Source organism: Anabrus simplex, chromosome 1 (assembly GCF_040414725.1).
Source record: "Anabrus simplex isolate iqAnaSimp1 chromosome 1, ASM4041472v1, whole genome shotgun sequence".
Classification (NCBI taxonomy): domain Eukaryota; kingdom Metazoa; phylum Arthropoda; class Insecta; order Orthoptera; family Tettigoniidae; genus Anabrus; species Anabrus simplex.
This window is the reverse complement of record NC_090265.1, coordinates 478,214,713-478,227,281: the sequence shown is the minus strand read 5'-3', so window position 1 is coordinate 478,227,281 and position 12,569 is coordinate 478,214,713. Positions and strand designations below refer to the sequence as shown.

At 35.8% G+C, this 12,569-nt stretch overlaps 1 protein-coding gene across 6 annotated transcripts in view; it reads left to right on the top strand.

Moving 5' to 3' along the window:
• Positions 1–12,435, top strand: part of LOC136856968 (sodium/hydrogen exchanger 3) — an 822,567-nt gene extending 810,132 nt beyond the window's left edge. For all 6 annotated transcript variants that reach the window (XM_067135270.2, XM_067135273.2, XM_067135271.2 and 3 more), the window contains one exon: positions 6,378–12,435. In XM_067135270.2, the coding sequence (XP_066991371.2) occupies positions 6,378–6,880 (503 nt within the window). In that variant the 3' untranslated portion in view covers positions 6,881–12,435. The remainder of the gene's footprint in view (positions 1–6,377) is intronic.
• Positions 12,436–12,569: the final 134 nt, after the last annotated feature.

Sequence of the window (12,569 nt, the reverse complement as noted above, 5' to 3'; positions counted from 1 at the left end):
TATTTTCTCTATTTGAAGAAATTGAGGTGCATACTTTATGTGAAGACATGAATTTACAATATTTCCAAAGTGGCATAATTTAAGTATGGTCATATTTAGAAAGACAAAAACATGAATTTGAATGCATAATAGAATAAACATGATGGCAGGTTAATTTCAGAGGAGGGAGCTACAGGAAGAGGAAATGAGGGCAAATATCAAAACACTATAAAACAAGGACAATATCTTGATTTTCATACACAATTCTATTTCCATAGACAGGCTCTCTCCTTATCAATCCCATGTGCATCTTTCTACATATGACGTGATTCATCATCTTTTGTTCCTTTTCATTACTTACACAAAGTGTTGACCTATTGGTTTCCTTTCCTCTTTTTGTGTTGGTCCTGTGATGCTAGGCTCTAATCACTTGTATTCATCTTTATCTTTTTGTGTCTTACTCTTTCCTATGTTCATCCAGCTTTCTTATCATCCTGCACTTTCCACGTTAAGGCTGAAGATTTATTTAGATGGCTTTTCAATGAATGTTGAAGCCACTTAAAGTATGAACTTTATGGAAACAGTTTTTCAAGTCACTGTTACAACTATATGTGTACCGAGCACAATAATAGCTTGTGTATGTTAGAATCACCACTTCATAGTCCACCTCCTTAGCATAATGGTTAGCACTATTAGCTGCCATCCTCAGGGGCCTGAGTTTGATTCCTAGTACTGCCAGAGAATTGAGAATGACAGGAGGGATGATACATAGTTAAAATGATATATGCAGTTCACCTACAACACCTCGGGACGAGGACACAGATTTTTAAATCTGGCTCCTTGGCTAAATACTCAGCATGCTGTCCTTTGATCCAGTGAGTTCTGGGTTTGATTCTTGGCCAGGTCAGGGATTTTAACTTTTATTGTTTAATTATGATGGTTTAAGGACTGGAGGTGTATGCCATCTTCAGCGATAGAATTCATCATTGGTAGGGCCCCATCTTCACAGATGTGCAGATCGGCTGTAAGGAGTCAACTCAAAAGACCTGCACGAGGCTTTTCTGGAGGCCACACGCCATTATTATAACAGTTCACAGCAGTCACCATGATTTTGGATACCAGGTTTTGCCTACATTTCAGTGGGTTTTTGTTCTTTTCGTACTGTGTTTAAGAATTTACATCTCTCTTCAAGAATCATCTAAGGTTGCAAGAAAGTTAAAAAGCAAGATCTTTCCTCGTGAATGATAGTTACTCAGACCTCAATTACTTACAAAGGGAGTCTATTAACTGGCGAACACTGGTTTTGCAAAGTTAATCATCATGGGTGCAAAATCAATACAGAAATTCTCTGGAATGGACTTAAATATTCAAGAATTCAGTGTTTCAGTTTTCAAAGACCAGTTATAAGCCATCATATAAGCTGCACTTCAGAATAGCTTTCTTGAAGTACAGTGGTAAAGGCAGTGGCTCTGTAAAGTAAGCTGCATGGGTTTTGGTCACTACTTAACCTGTTTTTATTATTTTTTATTTTTCCCTTTCCTTCTTTATTTATTCCCTTTCTTTTGTTTCTCTACATTCAATTAAAATATCATGTTTCATAGAGTAGCTTTTAATGGAGTATTGATGCATGTTGCTACAGGGTGTATCATGTCAGAAATAACATGTTAAAAAGAAAGTTAAGAACTATGAAAAAATATTTTTAAGAAAATTCAGATAAGCAAGAGAAACAAAAAGAAAGAAAGAAAGGAAGAAAGATTTTAGGGGTAGCATGCCTGCCTCTTACCCAGAGGCTTCAGGTTCGATTCCAAGTCTGGTTGGGGATTTTTACCTAGATCCGAGGGCTGGTTTGAGTCCATTCAGCCTATGTGATTTGATTACATTTGAAGAGATATCTGGTGGTAAGATAGTGGTCCTAGACTAGAAAACCAAGAATAATGGCCAAAAGTATTCATTGTGCCAACCACACGACATCTCGTAACCTGCAGGCCTTTGATTTGATCAGCAGTCGCTTGGTAAGCCATGGCCCTTCAGGGCTGTTGTGCCATGGGGTTTGGTTTGGAGGAAAATTCCACAGCAGATAGTATACTAATAAGGGGAGTCAAGAGTTTGGCTTCTAATGGAGTTTCCCACAAATAATGTACAGGGTATGGTTGGTAGAAAAGAGGGAGAAGTTGTGGTAGACAGGCAGGTTGATGTTTTAAGTGGAAGGAAATTAAGGGCTAAGGGATCTAGTCTGAGGGAGTGGTATTGGAGAGGAATCGGTATGAATCACTACTGACAGAATAACAAAGGGAAGATGGGGAACATTGAGGTGATACAGAGGCAGAGGGGGAGGTAAGAGGAAAGGGAAACATAGAGTAGAGAATAGGAAGAGTGTGGTTCTGCAGCTGTCAAGAAAGCTAAGAGAGACCAGGAGGGGAAGGGATCCAGTGACGTCGATGGGGTTGAGGCTTTGGTCATGGTGGATTCTATTGTTAGGTTCATGGGGAAAGTGTGTGGAGGAAAGGGAACCAGCATAAAGTGTTATCCTGGAATTAGCTTAAGACAGATGTTCAGGAAAATAAAAGGGTAGGAGGAGGTTAAGGAGAAGGTGGTAGCTTTTCACATTTGTACCAACAACGTCAGTCAAGCAGAAATACATATCAACATAGTTGGGGATGTGTAGGATCTGGTTATGGGAGCACAGGAGAAGTTTCAGAGAGCAGAGATTGTTATCAGTGAAGGAAGAAAGATTAGAAAACATGCCTACAAAATTCTTAAGATGACTTGGACAAGAAGTTGGGGTTTAGAAAAGCTCAGCTACGAAAATGTTAAAATTGATGCAGGAGGAGAACATTTTCAACATCTCCTGTCATAAGGTGTGACCTTCTGTTCTTAATTATTATTTTCTTCATTTTAATTGTTATCTCAGGTCGTGCACGAATAAAGTGAGTGAAGTGCTGTCCTTGTTGCTATGCCACGGAGCGGGGAGTGATGAGTCAACGGGAAGCAGATGAGCTGTCAACTGTTGAGAGAAACTCACTGTATTTCAAGCAATGGGTTGGGATACAGTACTATATCTCAAGTACTTATTTGATTACTGTTTGCATGAAGGGGCTACAATAAAGAAATGGAGAGTTGCCATAGTAACCCCAGTGTAAAATTTTCTAAATTTCCTCGTTAACAACCGGCAGCCTACCCGCTGGCTCGACTGTTAACCAATAGCAGATGACTTACATACAGCTGTCTGGAGGTGACTCGACTACTGACCAATAGCAGATGGCTCTTGACCAATGGCATGCTTGAGAGACTCCACATGGACCATAGTGTGGACTTCAAAAGCATGCTGGGCGTTATGAGGAAACGGTGAGAACTATATAAAGAAAAGTGTGATGAATGTAAAGCGGATGATTACAAGCCAGTCAGCTTGGCCTGTGTTGTATGTAAGCTCTGTAAATACATTTTTCTAATTACATTAGACGCATTTGTGATATTGTTAAATAGTTTGATATAAGACAGTTTGGGTTTAGGAAAGGTTATTCTGATGAGGCTCAACTTGCAGAATTCCAGCAAGATAGGCCAGGTATTTTAGTTTCAGGTTAAAAGTCCTCAAAAGGACTGCATATTGGCCTGCTATAGGCCTGCAGGCTATGTAAGATATTTACTAATTCCTCGGCAAAGGAAGAAAATTCTTACAATAGAGAAGGAGTGGTGGAGTACCTGACATAGAAACAATGGTCACATATTTGCCCACTGCAGACCTACAGTCTACTTGAGTTTGTGGGTGAATGTTGCTGTGGTTTTTTTGTTTTTTGTTTAACTTTTTACTGTAGTTTACTGCTAGTAAAAGAAAACTGTCAATATTGCTTGTGGTGTGTGGAAAGGAAATATTGTTACTAAACACAGAGCAGCACTTAATTTGGAGCATGCGAATGCAGTCACAAGTTTAAAATCATGAATGAAGCAGTACTGGTTAAGTGAGTCTTTCTTTAAATTAACATTTTCAGAAATGTATCCAATAAAAGTGATTATCAAGAAATATAATATAATATTAATAACTTCATTGTTCATACAAACATTTCAGAATAGCTATAATCACAGAACATGAATTAAATTAAACAGTTTGATATATAGAACATTTAAGTTCCTTGTCTTACCCATAAATATTTTTGAATTGATCAAATTAAGTAGTTAATTGATTAGCCTAAACATTTTGATCAATCAATAACATTAATTTTTTGTAAAAAAAAAAAGCATTTTCCTACGAGACAGTCTTAAAATATAAAAAAGAACAAAAGAAACATTAGAATGAAATACATTATCAATGACAAGATGTATAAAAACAGACATGCAGTCAGAAAAAACAGCAGGTAGTAATTAAAATAATTAAATTAATGTTTATGAATTACTTACAGAAAACTTGAACCTGTGCTCATTACATTACATAGCCAGTGCCTGGACCACCATGCCATGAGAACACTTCTCTGAATAGCGACTGATATGACTGCCTAAACCTATTATTTGAAAACTGAAATGCTACAATCTCAAAATTTTAAGCCCATTCGAGATAATTTCTAAATAGATCAGGACAATAACAAAATATTGTCTGCCACAATATAGACTCCCCTTGTGACATATAAACAGCATTTATATTCCTATTCTACCTCTCACAGCTAACTGCAAAATATCTCAAGCATGGAAGGAATGCCTTGCATTCCACAAAATCACATAGAGCTGAAGTCATTTCAACACAACCTCTGTCAACCTCACTTTTAAATCATAAATAAGAATGTTGATTTTTATGACTCATGTAGGGTTGGTGTTAGGAAGAGCATTCAGCGGTAAAACTAGGCCAAATTCTTATTCATGGCCGACCCTAATAAAATGAGAAAAAGGCCAGGAACAAGAATTGTATTGAGTCAATTTGACCAATTTGAACAAGTTTTCTGAAAATACAGGTATGGCAAGGAGGGACTGTCTCTCTAGGTTTCTGTGACAATGTCGCCTGGTGCTAGTGTGACTTCGGGTGAAATGAAAGACACATAGACAGTCAATTCGATAACATTTTATATACAAGTGGCTGGTGATAACTTCAGTACAGTGAGAGAGATGAATGGCATCATATTGGTGAATTGTCATGAAAATAAATAAATAAATAAATAAATAAATAAATAAATAAATAAATAAATAAATAAATAAATAAATAAATAAATAAATAAATATGATTAACTGATTTTATCATTATTGCTGTTATGTTGTTGATGTTATTTATTGTGAAATAACTAATCTGGCTGGTCACCTAGTGATACCGATGGTTAATTATATAGCTTGAGCATATTTTATGTATCACTATATTTTGCAACTTACAAAATATCATATACCATGTAACTCCTACCCTAATATGAAGTGGTACCATTATGTTGGCATGAGATTCTCTATTCAGTGATGCACACATCGTGGGTTAGAATTTATATTCAGAAGTTGATACAAAGCAAATTAAGAAATGTTCACAGTTTCAACCCAACATATCTTTGTAAGGGTTGTAAGGTAAATTGTTTACTGTAATATCATCACCTTGGAGTTAGAGAGGGCTTTGTAGTAGTATTCCACATGAAGGGTAGGAATTGATATTTAGATGGGAAAATTGCCAATTTTTTAAAACTTTGGTGCAAATTTTCACTGTTCAGAATCATTCACATACTGTGCTTGTATTCACTATGATGTCTCATTTGTTAGCCTGATTGTTCATGAACAAAGCAAGACCAGAATCTTTTAAATGGGTCAAAATTTTCACTCTCTACGATGCTCTGAAGTGCATTAAGTTAATGGAGTGTTCAAAGTACGAGTCTACCGTGGGGAGAGGTTGCATCATCGTACTACATTTATTGTCATAGCATTTTGCTTGAGGCTTTTAGTTACCTAGTGATATTGGAAAGTTGAATGTATCCCTTGTAGTTTGCCAGAAACAGCCTGTGACATACAAGCTGATTTTCCTAATGCCAACTTTCTATGTATGCTGCAGAGTGAGACATTGTCATGTCAGAGACTTTACACTTATAAACTCAAAATTATCACCCTCTGCGATGTAGACTTAAAGGAAATAAGGTGTTCAATTAGCTCACAAATTTTCAGGGTGAAATATTAATTCAGTGACCTTTGAATGTGATAATGTGAAAGCTACCATCATTGAGGTAGACATTAATTTCTGTTCATTTCTAGAAGAGGGAAAAAAAAAAAAAAAACCTGACCAACAAAAACAGCCAATATTTGATATGTTTGATGTATATATTGGGTTTTCAAGAGGAAGTGTGCAGGTATCTTATTACTGTAATAGAAAAGACCTTTGTTCTGGTTTGGCAGTAAAATCTGAATTTTTGTCAGAATGCCTGTGAATAAATTTCAACTTTCCCTTTTTCCAGGTGGTATTGAGCAGCCTAAAGTAGCTTCTGTGATCGGTCTCTTCCGAAGAGAAAGTGCTTGCTCAACCCACGACTCACATGCAAGCTCTGAGACATCCTTACATCACCAAAGTGGAAGTGACTCTCCAACTTCTGGAACAGGAGGGGGTACTGTCCTTCTTATTGAAGAATCTCTCCCAGAGCCTATGGGTCTCATAGGACTGCCTGGTATCGGAAGTGCCGCAAGACGCCCCACGACAGGTCGTCGGGGCTCTATGCTGGAGCTAGGAGCATCTGTAAATCCCATTCCTGAAGAGGAGATGCTGGCTGGTGGAGCTAATTCTGTACAGACCTCTCCTACCTCTACCACTGGCCGCTGGAAACTCAGGAAAGGTTCAGGATCTCGCTCCACTCAAATGATGCAACCTCGCCTTGCCATCCTTACCTCTTCATCATCTTCTGATACTTCCATTGATGATGAAATTGAAGAGGAGAAACGTGCAATTCATAGGACACAAAAATAGTCAAGAAAGAAGATCTCGACTCGGCGATGCAAACTGATGTAAAACATTGCATAGAAAGTATTGAGTAGGGACAGTGTACTATGTATGAGAAGGTTTTAATGGATTTCAGTGACATGATATTATTTATGTAAATGATAAAAAGCTTTTAATGAATTTCTCTTCTCCATCTTATTTTCTGTGATGTGCTTGGTAGGAGCTTTACTTTTACTGGATGATTTCAATTTTTATGAGGCATATGTTTTAGCAACCTTTCTTTTTCTCCTTGGCCAATGGAGGCAGAGAGAGAGAGAGTGTGTGTTTTTTTGCTTCATTTTCTACCATCCTATTCTAAATATCTAATGTTAGGAAAGAATCTGATGAGCCTGAATGCTAATGCATGTTGAATGAACCCAGTTTTATTGGATTATAAACATCCCAGAGCAGATTATTTACATTAATTTTTTTTATGTAGATTATGAACTGAAATCAAAGTGTTAATTACAAGGTTAGCCTGTTTTAGGTGAGAAAAGTGTAAGATATTCATAACTTAGTTGTCTTAAGCTATGATTTTTAGAATTGTTTGTGATAATATTGCTTTACTCCCTGTGAATTTGGGTCTTTGTCTTCCTCTTCTTTTTCTTATAATTGTTATGCATTGATTTACAAGTAAAATGTTCCTCTTTTCAGCCTTTACTTTGTTTTCCTATCATACCAGTCAATTCTGAGCAAACAAGTACAAGGTGATAATGCATGTTCACTGTTCCAAAATATATATATATACACCGTACTGTATATATAGGCCTAATAGAAACCATAGTAGTAATTTAGAAGCACATCACTAGAGTTCAGGATGTAAATGGAGACATGATAATAGTTTTAACCATCATGAAAATAATTGAAAATGTTAAGTAAATAATACCATGTCAACTTTTGAATCTGATGACAAAATATAGAAAACAGGTAGTTCAAAGTAAGATGTACTTTGATGGAACAGAGGAATGTAATGTGGAAGTATAGGTACCATAGTTTAACAAACTAGCAAACACACAGTTTTGTACAACTGTTAAATCTTCTGTTCATCGGCTATTGGATGTACCTTCTACATGCCACCCGAAGAAATGCATGTCTTTTCATTTCAAAAATGATGGATTATTTAGTATCTGATGTAATCAGAATGAATATATAGAATTTAACTGTTTTACATACCAGTACATAATAGATCAAAGCAAAGAGAGTTGTCTGACATACAAGCAGGTCCTGTATTATTGTTCAATATTACCTCTCTCCTTCACTTGTTCATTCATGTGTGTTTGTTAACCACTTTTTTACCTTATAATTCAAGTTTTTCATTATCAATTACTTTGTAAACAATAAAATATATGAAATGTACTTAACATTAGATGGGATGGAATGAAATGAGATATGGACATATGGTACTTAACGAAGGATCTGCTAGGGATCTTGCCTGGAGAGTAGGTACTTGAAGACAACAGCTTAACAGTTCCCAGACAGTGGTGCTTCCAGTACTGTCACAGTCAATTGTTTTAGTAATGACAATGCTGAAGTCAGGATCCAACTTTCATGGTTTGATCTATGAGGTGGTAAGTTTCCTTGAAGTTTTGAATTTTATGTCATCCTTGTTGAATAGCCTCACAATAAGTTCAGAGTTAAATGAAATAAAGAAAATTGTCTGAATTTCATCTGCTAATTCAAAGTTTATTTTCCACATAAATTATGACAGCTCTCTGCATGCCTAGTTACAAAAACATTTTGACCATACCTGTCCATGTAAAGTTCTGATTAGGAAGTTAATTCAAAGCTTCAAAACTTGGTACATTCTTGTTAAAGATAAATGGTCATATTTTTCTCATTTCCATATTTTGCCATCAGCAAACATTCCTCTCATACATGAGTTGAAATGAACCTTGAATAAGGAGGCCTTTATATATGTTGATACAGTTCTAAGGTAACCCAGCCATTATTCAAAATAGTTCTGAAAATATAGAAATTGATTGGTATTATGGATTCGGGAACTTCAATAATGTAGATATTAGAAGGTCTTGCTTCCCTTTTATGCCACTGTATTTACTTGCCTATATCTCACTTGAGTTTTTCAAAGCTTAAAAATCGACCGAGCTCGATAGCTGCAATCGCTTAAGTGCGGCCAGTATCCAGTATTCGGGTGATAGTAGGTTCGAACCCCACTGTCGGCAGCCCTGAAAATGGTTTTCCGTGGTTTCCCATTTTCACACCAGGCAAATGCTGGGGCTGTACCTTAATTAAGGCCACGGCCGCTTCCTTCCCACTCCTAGCCCTTTCCTGTCCCATCGTCGCCATAAGACGTATCTGTGTCGGTGCAACGTAAAGCAACTAGAAAAAAAAAAGCTTAAAAATTGGGGTGCGAGGTATATGCAGAAAGTTAGTAAATTGTTAAGAATTAAAGTACTTTTTAAGTAATAAAGCCTCATGATCTTGCATAATAAATTGCAGTTTATTATTTTCCATAACATGTTATTGAATATTAACAAAAGTATTAAAGATTATGGGATACCATTTCTATGCATCGTGGTAGGTGTGCTAGTTACCAAGTGATGAGTCTAAATTGGCACACTGGGGTGAAATGCTGGCAAATCAAAAATGAATTAGCTGGAAAACTTATAATTTCAAATAATGGACCAATTATAATGAAATTATTCCATTCGTAGCCACATACGCTACCCTGCCATTTCCACTTCCTCTTCATGAATCGGACTATCCAGCTACGGCTCACCTTCAGTTTTATACAACTAATAACCTCCTTTGTCGCTATTTTACGTGCTTTAATTTATAACATTTTGTATGAAACGGCATATCTATCGTAGTGTAAACATTTCACGGTATGAAGCAGTTGATTTTTCAACCTCAGAAAACTTTCCACTTTCTGGCCCCTAGGACATATTTCCTGATTTTTGATAGTTTCAAAAGCGACTTTCTGTTCTTTCCAGTAGAGTACATTAAATTCTTTGCTTGTGTCATGATCACAAATCTGCACATTGAATCACTTCAATTTTAAAATTTGGCATAAAACTTGAATGCTTTTCCACAACTCTCCTATAAGTGAAATTGCACTGGAAATCAAATTACGGTATCATAATGCACTGGATTCAAACTTATACTTTACGTCTTGCACTTACCGCATAGTGGTATATTGAAATTGCAGCCAGTTCAACAGTGTCACATTCCATCTAGCTCATTAGGCCAGGGAACTGCTGCAACTAAGATAAGGGGAGGATTGTTGGAGACAGTTTAACCTTGAGCTGAGAGCAGGCCTGCATACCACAGCATGCACCTTGTTGTATTTATACTGACACATGAAGAAAAACCAATGCGAGATATAAGTTGGGATTATTTTTCTCCCTCAATTCCACGTCAGAAATTAAGCTGCATGAGGTACACAAGTAAATACGGTATAACTCTAAATCAATCAAATTTTACTTTTCACCAGTACCGGTAACAAATTACCTATTATGAATATTACCAGTACCGGTACTACCTTTCTGTCAAATACTCTCATCTGTACCTTTGATGCTTTCTCTTTACGGGAACTTAAATGTAAAATCTTAACTATTTGCTGTACCTGAAGAAAGAGTGATGCAAGCTTATGATACATTGAAAAATCGTAAACTATTATTGGTATGAATTAATTGCTTTTGTTCTCTAAATGTTATTAGGTGTAAGACCATCATTCTGACAAATTTTAAATCTTGAAGTTATTATCTATGTTATTGATGCCATCTTTTCATTGATACCCTGCTGTGATTTCTTTCCAGTTTTCTGGTTGAACAAACACTTGGATTTATTTCACAAACAGTCTTGACATACTTTGGAACACGTGTGCAAATAGGCATGGTATAGAGTTTAAGGTTATGTAGCACTATCTCAGTCTTCATCTGATCCTATCTGATATAGTCTGCTGCTCTTTACATATACCTTATTTCTAACTGCCATTTCATATTAATCATACTATACTTCATTCTGGTTACAGACAACCTTACTTTACTAAAGGGAGTCTCAAGCACATACAGTATAAATGTGTTTTTGTACTAGAGATTGTTTCTTCATTAAGTTCTCATACAGTTATTCAACTTATACTATCACTGACAGGAATTAATCTTTGTATCTGAACATAATTCATGCATCCCACTACCTATTTTTTAATTAAAACATTATCAAGTGTATTGTGGCAGATAAAACTTGAAGACTGGAAAGGATGTAATCTTATGTAAATAATTAATAAAATAATAATAATTCACCATAATCATTGCCCCATGCTTGGGTGTCATTTGTAATATATGTAAAATAATATTATTATTTCATAACCATACCCACTGCCATATGATCAAAATAATCAAATATGAATAAAATTAAACACTTAACCGCCTCATACATGGGCGTAAATTGTGATCTAATTCAAAATATATGAATAAATAAGTGAATAAATTACTAAAATAAATTAAATTAATAAAATAAGTAATCGAAATGTCTGTAGTAGGGGCGCCAGAGTTCACCAGAAAGGACCCCTCGAATTTCGATAGAGCATGATAATTCTTTCTTTCCAGGGCGTGTACATAGAGCTGCCTACTGGTACATTTGCTTCAGGCCTTACCTAACCTTCTAAAAATTACTAAATAGGTAGGAACTGCACCTAGGTTCATCAATAACTCCACTGATTGTAAATAACTAACTATATTCTGAATAACATCCATGCATGAACACCTCTCCTAATTCTGCACGGATTAATAAGCTGAGAGATGTACCTACCATTCCTGCTCAGGCACCAAAAATGAAGTATAATGTTCCAATATCCTTATGATTAGTTGAAAAAAGTCATTGTTGCGGTAGAGTGGCTGAGATTATAGGCGGTAAACTGTAAATTTATTTAGGAGAATTCTTCTCCCCTTCCAGGCTTTACCTCATCAACACACCAAAATATACATAAAATACACTCACAAAATACCACTGGAAGACTCCATATTTACAACAACAACAACAAACACACCAAAAACAGTGGGAAACCAAAAGCGAGGACCAAGCTACCATTTGCAGTTAGTCTGTTGAACGATGCACATGTATATAGATAAGTACTCTTCACTGTCTCTTTATCAACACGACTTTCATATTCTCATAATTGGCACTTGTTATATCACACAGATACTGTACCTTTATAATACTGTGTTCACTGACTCTTAACACTTGGTTTAAAGATACATTCATTTGAGTAACGCATGCTTGTCGTTCCAAAACATAAATTATGGAAAGTCTGAAATACAGCACTTCATAGCTCTCACCGAGATATAATACCCATTCAAAAATAATAAAGATGTACACTAATCCATCTATTCAATACTTTATTCCCACTTAAAGTGGTTACATAAACACAATAACACTTATATGGGACATGTTTCACCCTTAATTTAGGGCATCTTCAGCCTAAAACAATCTGCAAAAGTATATAATAATATTGCAAACAGAAGCTAAAAGATTAGCTAGTTACTAAAATTTGGTTCATATAATGTGAATATTGATACATTAATAAAAGCATGTTAATGGAACACTGTCAATGAACATACTAAAACTCTTGTCAGAGACTAAAACTTCCTCCATTAAAAATACGTAGTTCTAATTAAAATGGTTCAAATAAAAACGTTTGTGGATTCAACAATGTGATAAT